Source organism: Anabrus simplex, chromosome 9, assembly GCF_040414725.1.
Source record: "Anabrus simplex isolate iqAnaSimp1 chromosome 9, ASM4041472v1, whole genome shotgun sequence".
Lineage (NCBI taxonomy): Eukaryota > Metazoa > Arthropoda > Insecta > Orthoptera > Tettigoniidae > Anabrus > Anabrus simplex.
In genome coordinates this window covers 69,158,054-69,170,533 of record NC_090273.1, presented here as the reverse complement: position 1 = coordinate 69,170,533, position 12,480 = coordinate 69,158,054, and the positions used below count along the sequence as shown (strand labels likewise).

Below are 12,480 nucleotides of genomic sequence, written 5' to 3'. Positions count from 1 at the left end.
GTTAAGTGTAAGAGAGGGCCTCGTTCCCTAACTTCGCCACTGTAAAAAAAAGGCACTAATAAATAAACAAAAATAAATAAAAACCGATATATCGATGTTTTGAAAAGTTTTGCCATCACTAGGCCCTATCACCATCACAACCTTCATTCTCATGCTGGCAGACGCACTGGTAACATGTCTTTGAGCTAGCTCGACCGTCTGACATACGTCTGGCAACCTTGTTAAACAGGCAAGAAACGTGTGACAACAGCAGTGCGAAGCACCATTGCCATTTGTTTCTCTACTGTTGTTGTTGTTGCTGACAGTCTTAGTGGATTGTTATAATTTGCTTGTTTATTTTTTTTTTTCAGGTATGGGCATAAACAAATGAACTATGTGTGTGATTATTTAGGTCATGTTACATAACTCGAACAGTATATAGCAGTGTTCTTGGCTGAACGGTTAGTCATTAATATTAAAAAAATTACAAATAAAAGTCCTGCTACGGTGGGAAAAACGATGTGTCAAGCTTTACTCTAGCAACTCCCGTGTTCAGGGGAATTTTCGCGCTTTCTGGTCCGTCCTAAACTGAGAACATGGAAGATTAAGTCGCTCCGTTTGAGATGTTGAATGTTCCGGGCGGAGCGATATGAATGTTTGTAGGAGCCATAGTAGAAGCGAGTGTACTCCGCGTGGCACGTTTAAATTTACAGTACACGGATCGAATTTTGCATTCCTGCACATAGGGTTGCCGTCAGGAAGGGCATTTGACCGTAAATTTGGGCCTTGTCCACACGAAGTGCCGACCCCAGTAAACAGGGGAAATAGGCCAATAAAAAGTCAAAGAATGATTAATGCTGAGCAGTTGAAATTTGTAGGTGCGCAAAGTGTATACAACAGATCAAAATGCAAGTTAGATTATAGTTCATATGAGCAGAAGGAATCTCAAATCATCACTGTCCAGCGTGGAATAAACCTAACTCCATGGCACTACAGCCCTGAAAGGCCTTGCCTACCAAGCGACCTCTGCTCAGCCCGAAGGCCTGCAGATTACAGGGTGTCGTGTGATCAGCACGACGAATCGTCTCGGATGTTATTCTTGGCTTTCTAGATCGGGGTGGCTATCTCACCGTCAGATAGCTCCTCAATTCTAATTACGTAGGCTGAGTCTACCTCGAACCAGCCCTCAGATCTAGGTAAAACTTCCTGACCTGGCCGGGAATCGAACCCGGGGCCTCCGGGTAAGAGGCAAGCACGCTACCCCTACACCATGGGGGCGGCATATCGTGGACTAAAGGGTCGTCTAAATTAGAATTAAATTGTCGTCAATCCTTTCTATGTCAGACGAAACTGCTAATCACATACTTTCCATGGTTTCCCATTTTCAAACCAGGCAAATGATGGGGCTGTAACTTAAGTAAGCCATTCATTCAATAATAAGAGGTCTGTCCCCAATTGGTGGTTATGCGTTTTTCCATTTTTTTTCATGCATGCATGAATTCAGTTCATTCATTCATTCATTCATTCATTCATTCATTCATTCATTCATTCATTCATTCATTCATTCATTCATTCATTCATTCATTCATCCATCCATATTGGAATGTCCTCTCATTAGCAGCTGGGATTCCGTAGACATAGGTTGAAGGCGTGCAATTCATTCAATCATCCTAACATACATTCATTCGACAACAACCACAATAATAATAATAATAATAATAATAATAATAATAATAATAATAATAATAATAATAATAATAATAATAATAATAATAATAATAATAAGTATTTGGGTGAAATAGTGCAATTGAAAACAAATGAAAGAGAAGCAAACAACACCAGACGGGAGAAGATGGCTGCGGCTTTTCGTAGAACATATCCTATATACAAGAAGAAAACCATCTCCAGACGAGCTAAACTAAGGCACTACAATACAGTGATTAAAACGGAATGTCTGTATGCTAGTGAATGCCTCCAAATGACAGGAAAAGCGGGACTGAGAGAAGCTGAGAAATTTGAAAGAAAGATCCTTCGCAAAATAATGGGTCCAAAGATTGTGGATGGACAGTATAGGCTGCGAGGAAGGGAAGAACTTTACCGAGACAATGAAAGGCTAACTGAGTCCATGAGAAAACGGAGACTTAAATTCTATGGGCATTTATTTAGAATGGATGAGAAGAGACTAACGAAAAGGATTTTCACAATACTAGACAGCAGACCTAAAGTGTCGGACAAATGGTTCAGGGAGGTGAGAAAGGATCTCAGACAGGTGGGACTAAATTCGGAAGACATCTCAAACCGAACAAAGTTTAGGTCAGTGATCGACAGATTTCAGGGATTCCATGACGAACCAAAACTTAACCGTGGGTGGACGGACGAAAGAAGACAGGCTGCCAGAGAGAGGATGCTGAAGTTCTGGGCTGTGAGGAAGGCTTCCAGAAACATGTAATTGTTATCTAACGTGGTCTCTAATGGCCGTAAACGAATATAATAATAATAATAATAATAATAATAATAATAATAATAATAATAATAATAATAATAATAATAATAATAATAATAATATTTTTTTGCTATTTGCTTTACGTCGCACCGACACAGATATGTCTTATGGTGACGATGGGATAGGAAAGGCCTAGGAAATGGAAGGAAGCGGTCGTGGCCTTAATTAAGCTACAGCCCCGACATTTGCCTGGTGTGAAAATGGGAAACCACGGACACCATCTTCAGGACTGCCGACAGTGGGGCTCGAACCCACTATCTCCCGATTACTGGATACTGGCCGCACTTAAGCGACTGCAGCTATCGAGCTCGGTTAATAATAATAATAATAATAATAATAATAATAATAATAATAATAATAATAATAATAATAATAATGTTATTGGCTTCACGTCTCACTAACTACTTTCTTTACGGTTTTCGGAGACGTCAAAGTTCCGGAATTTAGTCCCGCAGAAGTTCTTTTACGTGCTAGTAAATCTACTAACATGAGGCTGGCGTATTTGAGCACCTTCAAATACCACCGGACTGAGCTAGGATTGAAGCTGACGAGTTGGAGTCAGAAGTCCAGCGCATCAACCGTCTGAGCCACTCAGGCCGACACTCATTCAATAATGAATGCTATTTCCCAGTTGATGGTTATCCGTACCTGGCAGAGAGGAAAGTTTATTGAATCACGCATGCATGAATACAATTCAGTCATACGATAATTCACGCAGTCATTCACTTCACCCATAATGTCTATTGTAAGTCGAGGATAACTTTGTTCAGACAGGCCTACTAGTAGTATTTCTTGTAACATTTTTTTCCAGGGAATTGTTTGTTGCACTCATGTTGTTTTTATTGTTGTTGTAAGCCACAGTGAAAAATTTTGAAATACTTAAGGTTCGTGAGAAGTTGTATATGACGGTGTTGTAATGTCAAGCTTGTATTAAGCTTCACCTGGAGTAAAGTAAGCCGTAGTGTTAAATACTGGAAACACAGTATATAAGTTGTATGTCAATTTGTATATGATGATGCTGGATTTAGAATGTTAAACCAGTAGTATTTCTTGTAATATTTTCTTCCCATGGAATTGTTTGTTGTAGTTATTGTTGTTGTTGCTGGGTAAAAAAAAAAAAGCGAAGTTATCTCCATACTGGCCATGAAGACTCTTGGAGGGGTGGAAGGTAAAGGCTTCCACTATCCGTAACCTCAGCGCTTGGTGGGGTAGAGTGGTTACCTCTACGCCCGGCCGCTTTTGACCCCAGGAATTAACCTGGTACTCATTTTTTGTGTAGGCTGAGTGAACCTCAGGGCCACGTGCACCTCCGGAAGTGGAAATCTCGTTTCATAAACTTCACGACTTCCCGACGGGGAATCGAACCCACGTCCTTCTGGGTGAACCGAGCGATTATGTTTTGACTTTACTTTATTATGATGGTCAAATAAACAAATCAGTCCTTGGAAGCTAATCCTTGCATAATTGATCATTGCCACCAGGTTATTTCCCAATTGCGATGCTAATAATAATAACGTCCGCCTCTGTGGTGTAGTGGTTCGTGTGATTAGCTGGCACACCCGGAGACCTGGGTTCGATTCCCGGGTCTGCCACGAAATTTGAAAAGTGGTACGAGGGCTGGAACGGGGTCCACTCATCCTCGGGACGTTTAATGAGTAGAGGTGGGTGCGATTCCCACCTCAGCAATCCTGGTTTCCCACTTCTCCTTCAGGCAAATGCCGGGATGGTACCTAACTTAAGGCCTCGGCCGCTTCCTTCCCTCTTCCTTGCCTGTCCCATCCAATCTTCCCATCCCTCCACAAGGCCCCTGTTCAGCATAGCAGGTGAGGCCGCCTGGGCGAGGTACTGGTCATACTCCCCAGTTGTATCCCCCGATCAAGAGTATGAAGCTCCAGGACACTGCCCTTATGGTGGTGGATGTGGGATCTGTCGCTGAGTTCGAGGGAAAAACCAACCCTGGAGGGTAAACAGATTAAGAGAGAAAGAAAGAAAGAAAGAAAGAAAGAAAGAAAGAAAGAAAGAAAGTTAATAATAGTAACTAGAGGAGCCATCCTACTCCGCAGCATTCATTATATATAGGTCAGATAGCTCGTCTGGATCTGCCTGTCGTAGACATATTGTTTTTCCTGCCCTTTTCAATGGTTTTATGAACATTTACCAAGAAGCGCGTTATGGTATGGCGCAGTTCGTATTCAGAATTCATCCATTCTGTTGTCATCACGCCGTCTGTCTGGTGAAAATCTATCCATATATTCTCTTTTTAATCCTGCAGTTCTTCTACTTCTTCCTCATCTGTAATAATGTCTGATTGTAGAAGTTATATTTAATTTTCTTTGCTGAAATAACTGTTATAATTCGGCTGTTTAAACAATATGGTTTGCTATGCTTAGATAAAACACACACATTTCGAAAATTGTTACATAAAAGCTTATTTTTATATTTCAATGATTTTGTTTACTAATTACCTAATGATCTGAAGGGTTAGGGAGGAAGCGGCCATGAGGTTAATTGAGGTACACAAGTTTAGCTCGCTTACTACAGGTATTTCTTTTTTGATACCCTTTTGACACACGTCTGGGTGAAAGATGATGATGATAACGAGGTAGAGAGAGGTGAAACCCCTGTGTCGGCACATAGCCTACTCCCGTCGAGTAACATTAAGGGATCTGCTCAAAGCTTGACGTCCCCATCTCAAGGACGAATCACCATCAACAGCGACATACGCCCTCACTCCAAATGGGTTTGGAATTGAAATCAGAATTTTTCCACGCAATCTAGTGATTAGAATTTGTATACCATCTCCTCTCCTACCCTGCCAGCCATCATTCTGACAGTGATTTTTTTTCACCAGCGGGACTCGAACCGGCTAAGTACGGTGCCATACGATAGACACGGCTACCAGGTATGAACATGGAATTGGGAATGGAGCCCAACATATCCCGAAAGCAAGCTTATAGCAGCACGACCGTATTACATACCAAATTTTCTGGGTTTCAATGATTCCAAAATAATAATAATAATAATAATAATAATAATAATAATAATAATAATAATAATGTCCGGCTCCATGGCTAAATGGTTAGCGTGCTGGCCTTTGGTCACAGGGGTTCCGGGTTCGATTCCCGGCAGGGTCTGGAATTTTAACCATCATTGGTTAATTTCCCTGTCAGGGGGGCTGGGTGTATGTGTTGTCTTCATCATCATTTCATCATCATCATCATCATCATCACCACGACACGCAGGTCGCCTACGGGAGTCATATCAAAAGACCTGCACCTGGCAAGCCGAATCCGTCCTGGGATCTCTCGGCACTAAAAGCCATACGCCATTTAATTTCATAATAATAATAATAATAATAATAATAATAATAATAATAATAATAATAATAATAATAATAATTAATAATAATACAAAACCCACGACGCTACAGCCCTGATGGGCCTTGGCCAACCAGGCAACCGCTGCTCAGCCCGAAGGCCTGCATATTACGTAGTGACGCGTGGTTGCCGCGACGAATCCCCTCAAACGTTACTCTTGGTTTTCTAGACCGGACCTGCCATCCCACCACCAGATAGCTTCTCAGTTGTTGTCAAGCAATCTGAGCAGACCTTGAACCAGCTCTTAGATTCGGATAAAAATCCATGAGCTGGCTGGGAATCGAACACGGAACCTCCGGGCAAGAGGCAAGCACTCTACTCCTAGATTCCGGCGCCAGCTAATGGAATTATTATTATTATTATTATTATTATTATTATTATTATTATTAACCTTGTTACCAGATTTAATATATACGGCCCCGTCTTTTCATTGATAACTAGCTTCCTCTATGGAAGAAAACAAAGAGTGGAACTCCCTGAATCTGCGTCATCGTGTTGTGTTATCAGGTGTATCTCAGGCCAGTATCCTTGGCCCCTACTCTTTGTTCTCTATATCGATGACATCATTATTTGCGCTCTAAACAGAAAGTGATCCCTTTTCCTGTACGCCGACAACCTAAAGATCCTATGACAAGTGTCTACGACTGATGATTGTCATGAATTATAAACTGTTATGAATTCGTGTAGCGACTGGTTTAAGAAATAGAATCTTTCTCCCAACGTTAAGAAGTGTATCGCAATATTCTTTTCACTGCTAAAGCAAGGAATGAACCCTTTCTATACCACCCAGGGAATCACACTGCAATCGGCTTCTTAGGTAAGAGACCGTGTTATAATCGACTATAAACTGACCAAGACCAACTACAATTACATCAGATCGTAACCCAGAAGAAACATGGCGGACATCGGTGGGCGACATGAGAGGTTAAGGGTAAGATTATGTATGATTATTCTGAGTCACCTAAAGACAACATCACAAGTCAAACGTCATGAAATGCAACTCATTAACTCAAAATATGAATAGTTATGCACCAAAAGCAACGTTATCGCGTAATTGTAATTTCAGAGGGAAAATAACGGAATTATTTAATCAACATCAGGTTGAAAAACACACACTATAAAAATATTTTACGTATGAAATTCCGGATAGCAAATAAGATAAATAGATGTCAACAGATAACATTATTAACCTTACATTAAATACTATAAAACATCATTAACCACAGCCCATTTCGTAAAACATGCAAAAAAAATGCATTTCTTGAACGAAATTTCAAATCGCCACAATCCACTTCATTTTTTTCTTTTTTTCTCTTTTTGCTTTACGTCGCACGACACAGATATGTCTTATGGCGCCGATGGAAGAGGAAAGGTCTAGGAATCTCTCGATTACTGGATACTGGCCGCACTTAAGCGACTGCAGCTATCGAGCTCGGTCCACTTCATTTCAACTCACGAGAAATGGGGTTAGGTTTCGTTTACGTACCGCCATTGTAAAACACTAAAATGATTCAATTACATCATTCTTGTATCAGTTTAAAATGTTTCATATCTCAGTCGTAACTCTGAGTCACGATTTTTCGGATATTTCCGGGACTGATTTCATTAGAAAACCTCAGAAGTTTGCGTGGCACCCGAACTGGATAAAACCTATTATGGGTATAATATCTTCCCTAACAATACATTTGATATCAAATAATTAATGCACACGACACTACTACCACTTGCTTCGAAGTTTTCCCTATGAATCCACCTAACCAATTTACCTTAATACTAGGTCTTTTGGAAATCTGAACACTGAAGTTTTTGCTCTACCTCTATAATTGGACTTACATTCAGGCACGCAGCACATACGATCCATCTAATTAGACTATAAACATGCCCACAGGTAAGTGAACATATAAAGAAAACAAGTTGTGAGAAGAACAAGAGGACCGAGCTCGATAGCTGCAGTCGCTTAAGTGCGGCCAGTATCCAGTATTCGGGAGATAGTAGGTTCGAACCCCACTGTCGGCAGCCCCGAAAATGGTTTTCCGTGGTTTCCCATTTTCACACCGGGCAAATGCTGGGGCTGTACCTTAATTTTTTTTTTTTTTTGCTATTTGCTTTACGTCGCACCGACACAGACAGGTCTTATGGCGACGATGGGACAGGAAAGGCCTAGGAATGGGAAGGAAGCAGCCGTGGCCTTAATTAAGGTACAGCCCCGGCATTTGCCTGGTGTGAAAATGGGAAACCACGGAAAACCATCTTCAGGGCTGCCGACAGTGGGGCTCAAACCCACTATCTCCCGATTACTGTATCTTAATTAAAGCCACGGCTGCTTCCTTCCCACTCCTAGCCCTTCCCTATCCCATCGTCGCCATAAGACCTATCTGTGTCGGTGCGACGTAAAGCAACTAGCAAAAAAAGAAAAAAAGAGGACAATCACCTCATCACCACCAGAATTGTTTGAATACATGCACTTTTCATGAACGAACAGCTTCTTACGGCACTGAAAGTGGCCCTATAGCATTTTTAACGTTATAAATAGGTATAATTTCCGATTAATAATATTCAAATTTCCGTAGATATTCGGTAACAATATGACTTACACGAATGAAAACAAACACATGCTAGCACTTCACCTGTCACCATTGTGGGCAGTTTCGATAGGTCGGTTAAGGTCTGAGATATTGTAGTTGGTCTTGAACTGACCATCTCTGCTCATATCGAATCAATAAAATCCCGAGGTATGCGTAGCCTAGGCTTTCTTTTCAGAATCACTGAAATTAATGATATTAACGCCTTAAAATGATACTCCGTCTGCTATGTTCTCCCCATTATTGACGTTTGTCCCCTATTTGGTCCTCATCTGCTATAACAAACATGTTCAGTCTTCAGCCCTAAGGCTGATTGGATCCTCAACAGCTCTGCCATAAACTGTCATAGATGGCCTAGGCATCACTGAAGAGGCGTACTAGGGAAATGAGGAGTGAGGTAGTTTCCCGTTGCTTTCCTCACCGAGTCAGAAGTTGCTATTACATATCACACTGTCAAGCCCACTGAAATGCATGCACCAACCGACTCTATGAGCAATGTTTTCACACTATTCATAGCAGGGACTGGCTGCATAAGCAATGGCATTACTAGCATAGCTCATATCTCAGTCACTTTCATACTGTCAAAGCCAAGGATAAAACAGAGACAAATCAATGAAGGTAACAAAATAGCTCTAGCTCATACCAGAAGACATAGTGCACTGTAAACACTAGGTATTGCCAGCAAAACATATCTCAACTAAGTGGTATGTTTAACTTTTTCACTTTCATTGTGAAGACTCGCAATCCTGTGTTTAGGAACACAACTAAATCTAGCATCTTGAACTACTTGGGGGTATATTTGACCTGAAAAACCGTTTACAGTTCTCCGATTTTTGTTACATTCATAAAAATAAATCAATGGCTCTTCCAACATATTTATCTATACACGTTCCCCACCGTCCAACACGTAACCGGCATATTTATAATGTGTCCCGTCCGTGCCTAACCTTACAACAACCCTTCACTCCCAACTCTTGGTAACTCTCCACTCGATATTGACATATTCACACACCCTATGCATACTTCAGACATGAAAGATTCCTTTGAAATTATTGTTGTTAACATGACTGTTGATACTTAATATTGTTGCTTATCCCGATCGATACCTTACTACACGTATTTAAATTTAAATATTCGTGTAAAATCTGCTCTCAGCTGACGGTTCAGCGTAATGGAAATAAATATATTGGTTTTATATCCATCTAATTACATTTGTGGTTCTCGCAGACACCAAGATGCCGCAAATTTGTTCCACCACATGAATTCTTTTAGATGTCGGTAAATCTACCGACAGGAGGCTCACGTATTTGAGCACTTTAAAACAGCACTGGACGGAGCCGCAATCCAGCTCAGACTTAGGTTCTAGTGGCTATAAACCTGCAGCCACTTAAGACAACACGAATAATTATAGAAATACGTCTACATTACGTAAATCTGTAATAATAAAATATGACAGGTTGTAAATTTCGATAACTTTCTTCTTCTAATGGTCAGTTGTAAGTAAAAGGGGTCTATATTTGTCAGACTAAACTGTAAATCGCCTGTGCATTCTGACGCTATGAAAAAATATGCCCTATATTGTAAAATCTGAGGGTCTAGGCCACCTCTCTGCTCAAAGTTATTAAACGTTAAATATTATTATATTCATTGCTATGATATGAAATATATCGACTGACGAGAAAGCAGTGAAATAAACTCTGTAATATAGAAGCCAAAACGGAACACTTGGAAGAAAAGAATTATTTTGGCGAATTTTCAACCATCAATCAAATACTGGGATACCGTAAAACCAATGTTCTAAATGAGGATTATTTTTAATTCATTAATTTATGAAGCATTTCTATTGAAAAAAAACCACGAGAAGAACCTATGCAATACTGGAAAGGAAATATTACAAGGAGAGAAGTCTTACGAAACCATTTTAAATTTTTAAGTCTCCTCCTTTCCGATAATGAAATTTAACCATTAAAATATGCTATATCTTCTTGGCCTTTTGCCTAATTTCCTGGGATTGATTAATTAATTAATTTATAAATTGGTGAAGTTAGGGCTCTTGGCCCTATCTTTACACTTAACCACAAACAATATTTAGATTTTTACAGTATTAATTTAAAATTTCATGGAAATCCATTATAATTTATGAGATAAGACGAGCAAATGAGATAATGAGTAACAATACTACAAGAATTAAGATTACTAGTGGTGAAAAAATTATCTAGGATAAATAGGGAATAGACAATAACAGAAACATATCAAATTAATAACTGAAGAATGTGTCTACTAACTAGCTTAAACGAAAATTTATTCTAATATAAGGCTAAATGAAATTGACTGAATATCACTACGTTACAATCTGAGTTCACTAAAAACCCTGTCACTATGTTACCTATATCTAGGAACAGTGCGTAGTTCTGAACGGGAAGAGTAAAAACGTCAATCGGATAGCATAAGATACTTGAAATTTAATATGTATCTTTCGATTTTATTCACATATTCACTCTTACATTCACTCAAATCAATATGTACTCCGGAGTAATTTATAGTAAGGTGTTTTAAACGCCGTAGACGAGCGAGACTTTTTAATAATAATAATAATAATAATAATAATGTTATTTGCTTTACGTCCCACTAACTACTTTTTAAGGTCTTCGGAGACGCCGAGGTGCCGGAATTTAGTCCCGCAGGAGTTCTTTTACGTGCCAGTAAATCTACCGACACGGGGCTGTCGTATTTGAGCACCTTCAAATACCACCGGACTGAGCCAGGATCGAACCTGCCAAGTTGGGGTCAGAAGGCCAGCGCCTTAACCGTCTGAGCCACTCAGCCCGGCCGAGACTTTTTAATATCTGCCGTTATCGTATTCCAAAACCTCGAAGCAGTGACCAGAATTGAAATCTCCGACCCAGCCTGGAATCGAACCCGGGACCCTGTCAACTGAAGGACTCAACGGTGACAATTCAGCCAAGGAGCCGGGCTATTATTATTATTATTATTATTATTATTATTATTATTATTATTATTATTATTATTATTATACGGAACACTTCTGTTGACAAGAAAGAACTGAAATGAACTATGCAATATCAAAGCTAGCATGGAAATCTTGGAAGAAAAAAGTCTTACGAATTATTTCGAATTCACAGCGATCAGTAAATTATTGTGCTAACATACATACGTTGCTGTTAAATACGGTCGTTTGTTAATTTATTAATTTATGAAACATTTTCACCGACATGAAAAGACTAAAATAAATCTGTACAAAAACAAGAGTATTGTTATAAATGATTTGCTGGGAAAACTCTGTTACTACAAACATTTACCTTTGGCTCCAGGTGCAAGGAAGGACAAGTCCCAGAACTCGATGTCTAGGGCGGCGACGGTAGTCCCACCACGCGGTTTCTTCTGTATATCCGTAGCACTCATGTCGCTGAACTTGACCTAGCACTGACCACACCAAGAGCCAGAGTACCACTGAGGCAGCCGAGCCCGACCTCACTTCACCACGCGTACCATCTCTTCGCCCGCAGAACCAGTTCCATGTCGGGCAAGGCTAGATCCGGCTTGACCTTGGGGACTAACTTACAGCTTTCCTACATTTCCATACTTTTCGATTAATTATTGTTACACAAGGTAATATGCCCACAGGGCCACGAGGGAAGGACGTAACCCTCTGCCAGCTCTGTATCAAGACACCGGAACCTTAGATCTCCAGCCGGCTCAAAGGACAGAGAAAAGATAACAACACAGCGCTTCGACTGAGTAACGAAAACAAGGAAATGACAGTGGATTCTATTTATGTATTTGGCTTTCAGCTCTCTTAGCCGTACAGCCATCAGATTATCGGGCATTTAAATAACAATGTATAAACATACCGGTAATAATAATAATAATAATAATAATAATAATAATAATAATAATAATAATAATAATAATAATAATAATAATAATAATGTTATTTGCTTTACGTCCCACTAACTACTTTTACGGTTTTCGGAGATACCGAAGTGACGGAATTTAGTCCCGCAGGAGTTCTTTTACG

At 40.0% G+C, this 12,480-nt stretch overlaps 1 protein-coding gene across 1 annotated transcript in view; it reads right to left on the bottom strand.

Annotated features, from left to right (window-relative positions):
- The window catches only part of LOC137502160 (ATP-binding cassette sub-family G member 1-like), a 285,436-nt gene extending 273,284 nt beyond the window's left edge, over positions 1-12,152 (bottom strand). Inside the window, exon 1 of the mRNA XM_068229153.1 lies at positions 11,762-12,152. Coding sequence (XP_068085254.1) covers positions 11,762-11,864 — 103 coding nt within the window. The 5' untranslated portion in view covers positions 11,865-12,152. The remainder of the gene's footprint in view (positions 1-11,761) is intronic.
- Between the last annotated feature and the right edge of the window lie 328 nt (positions 12,153-12,480).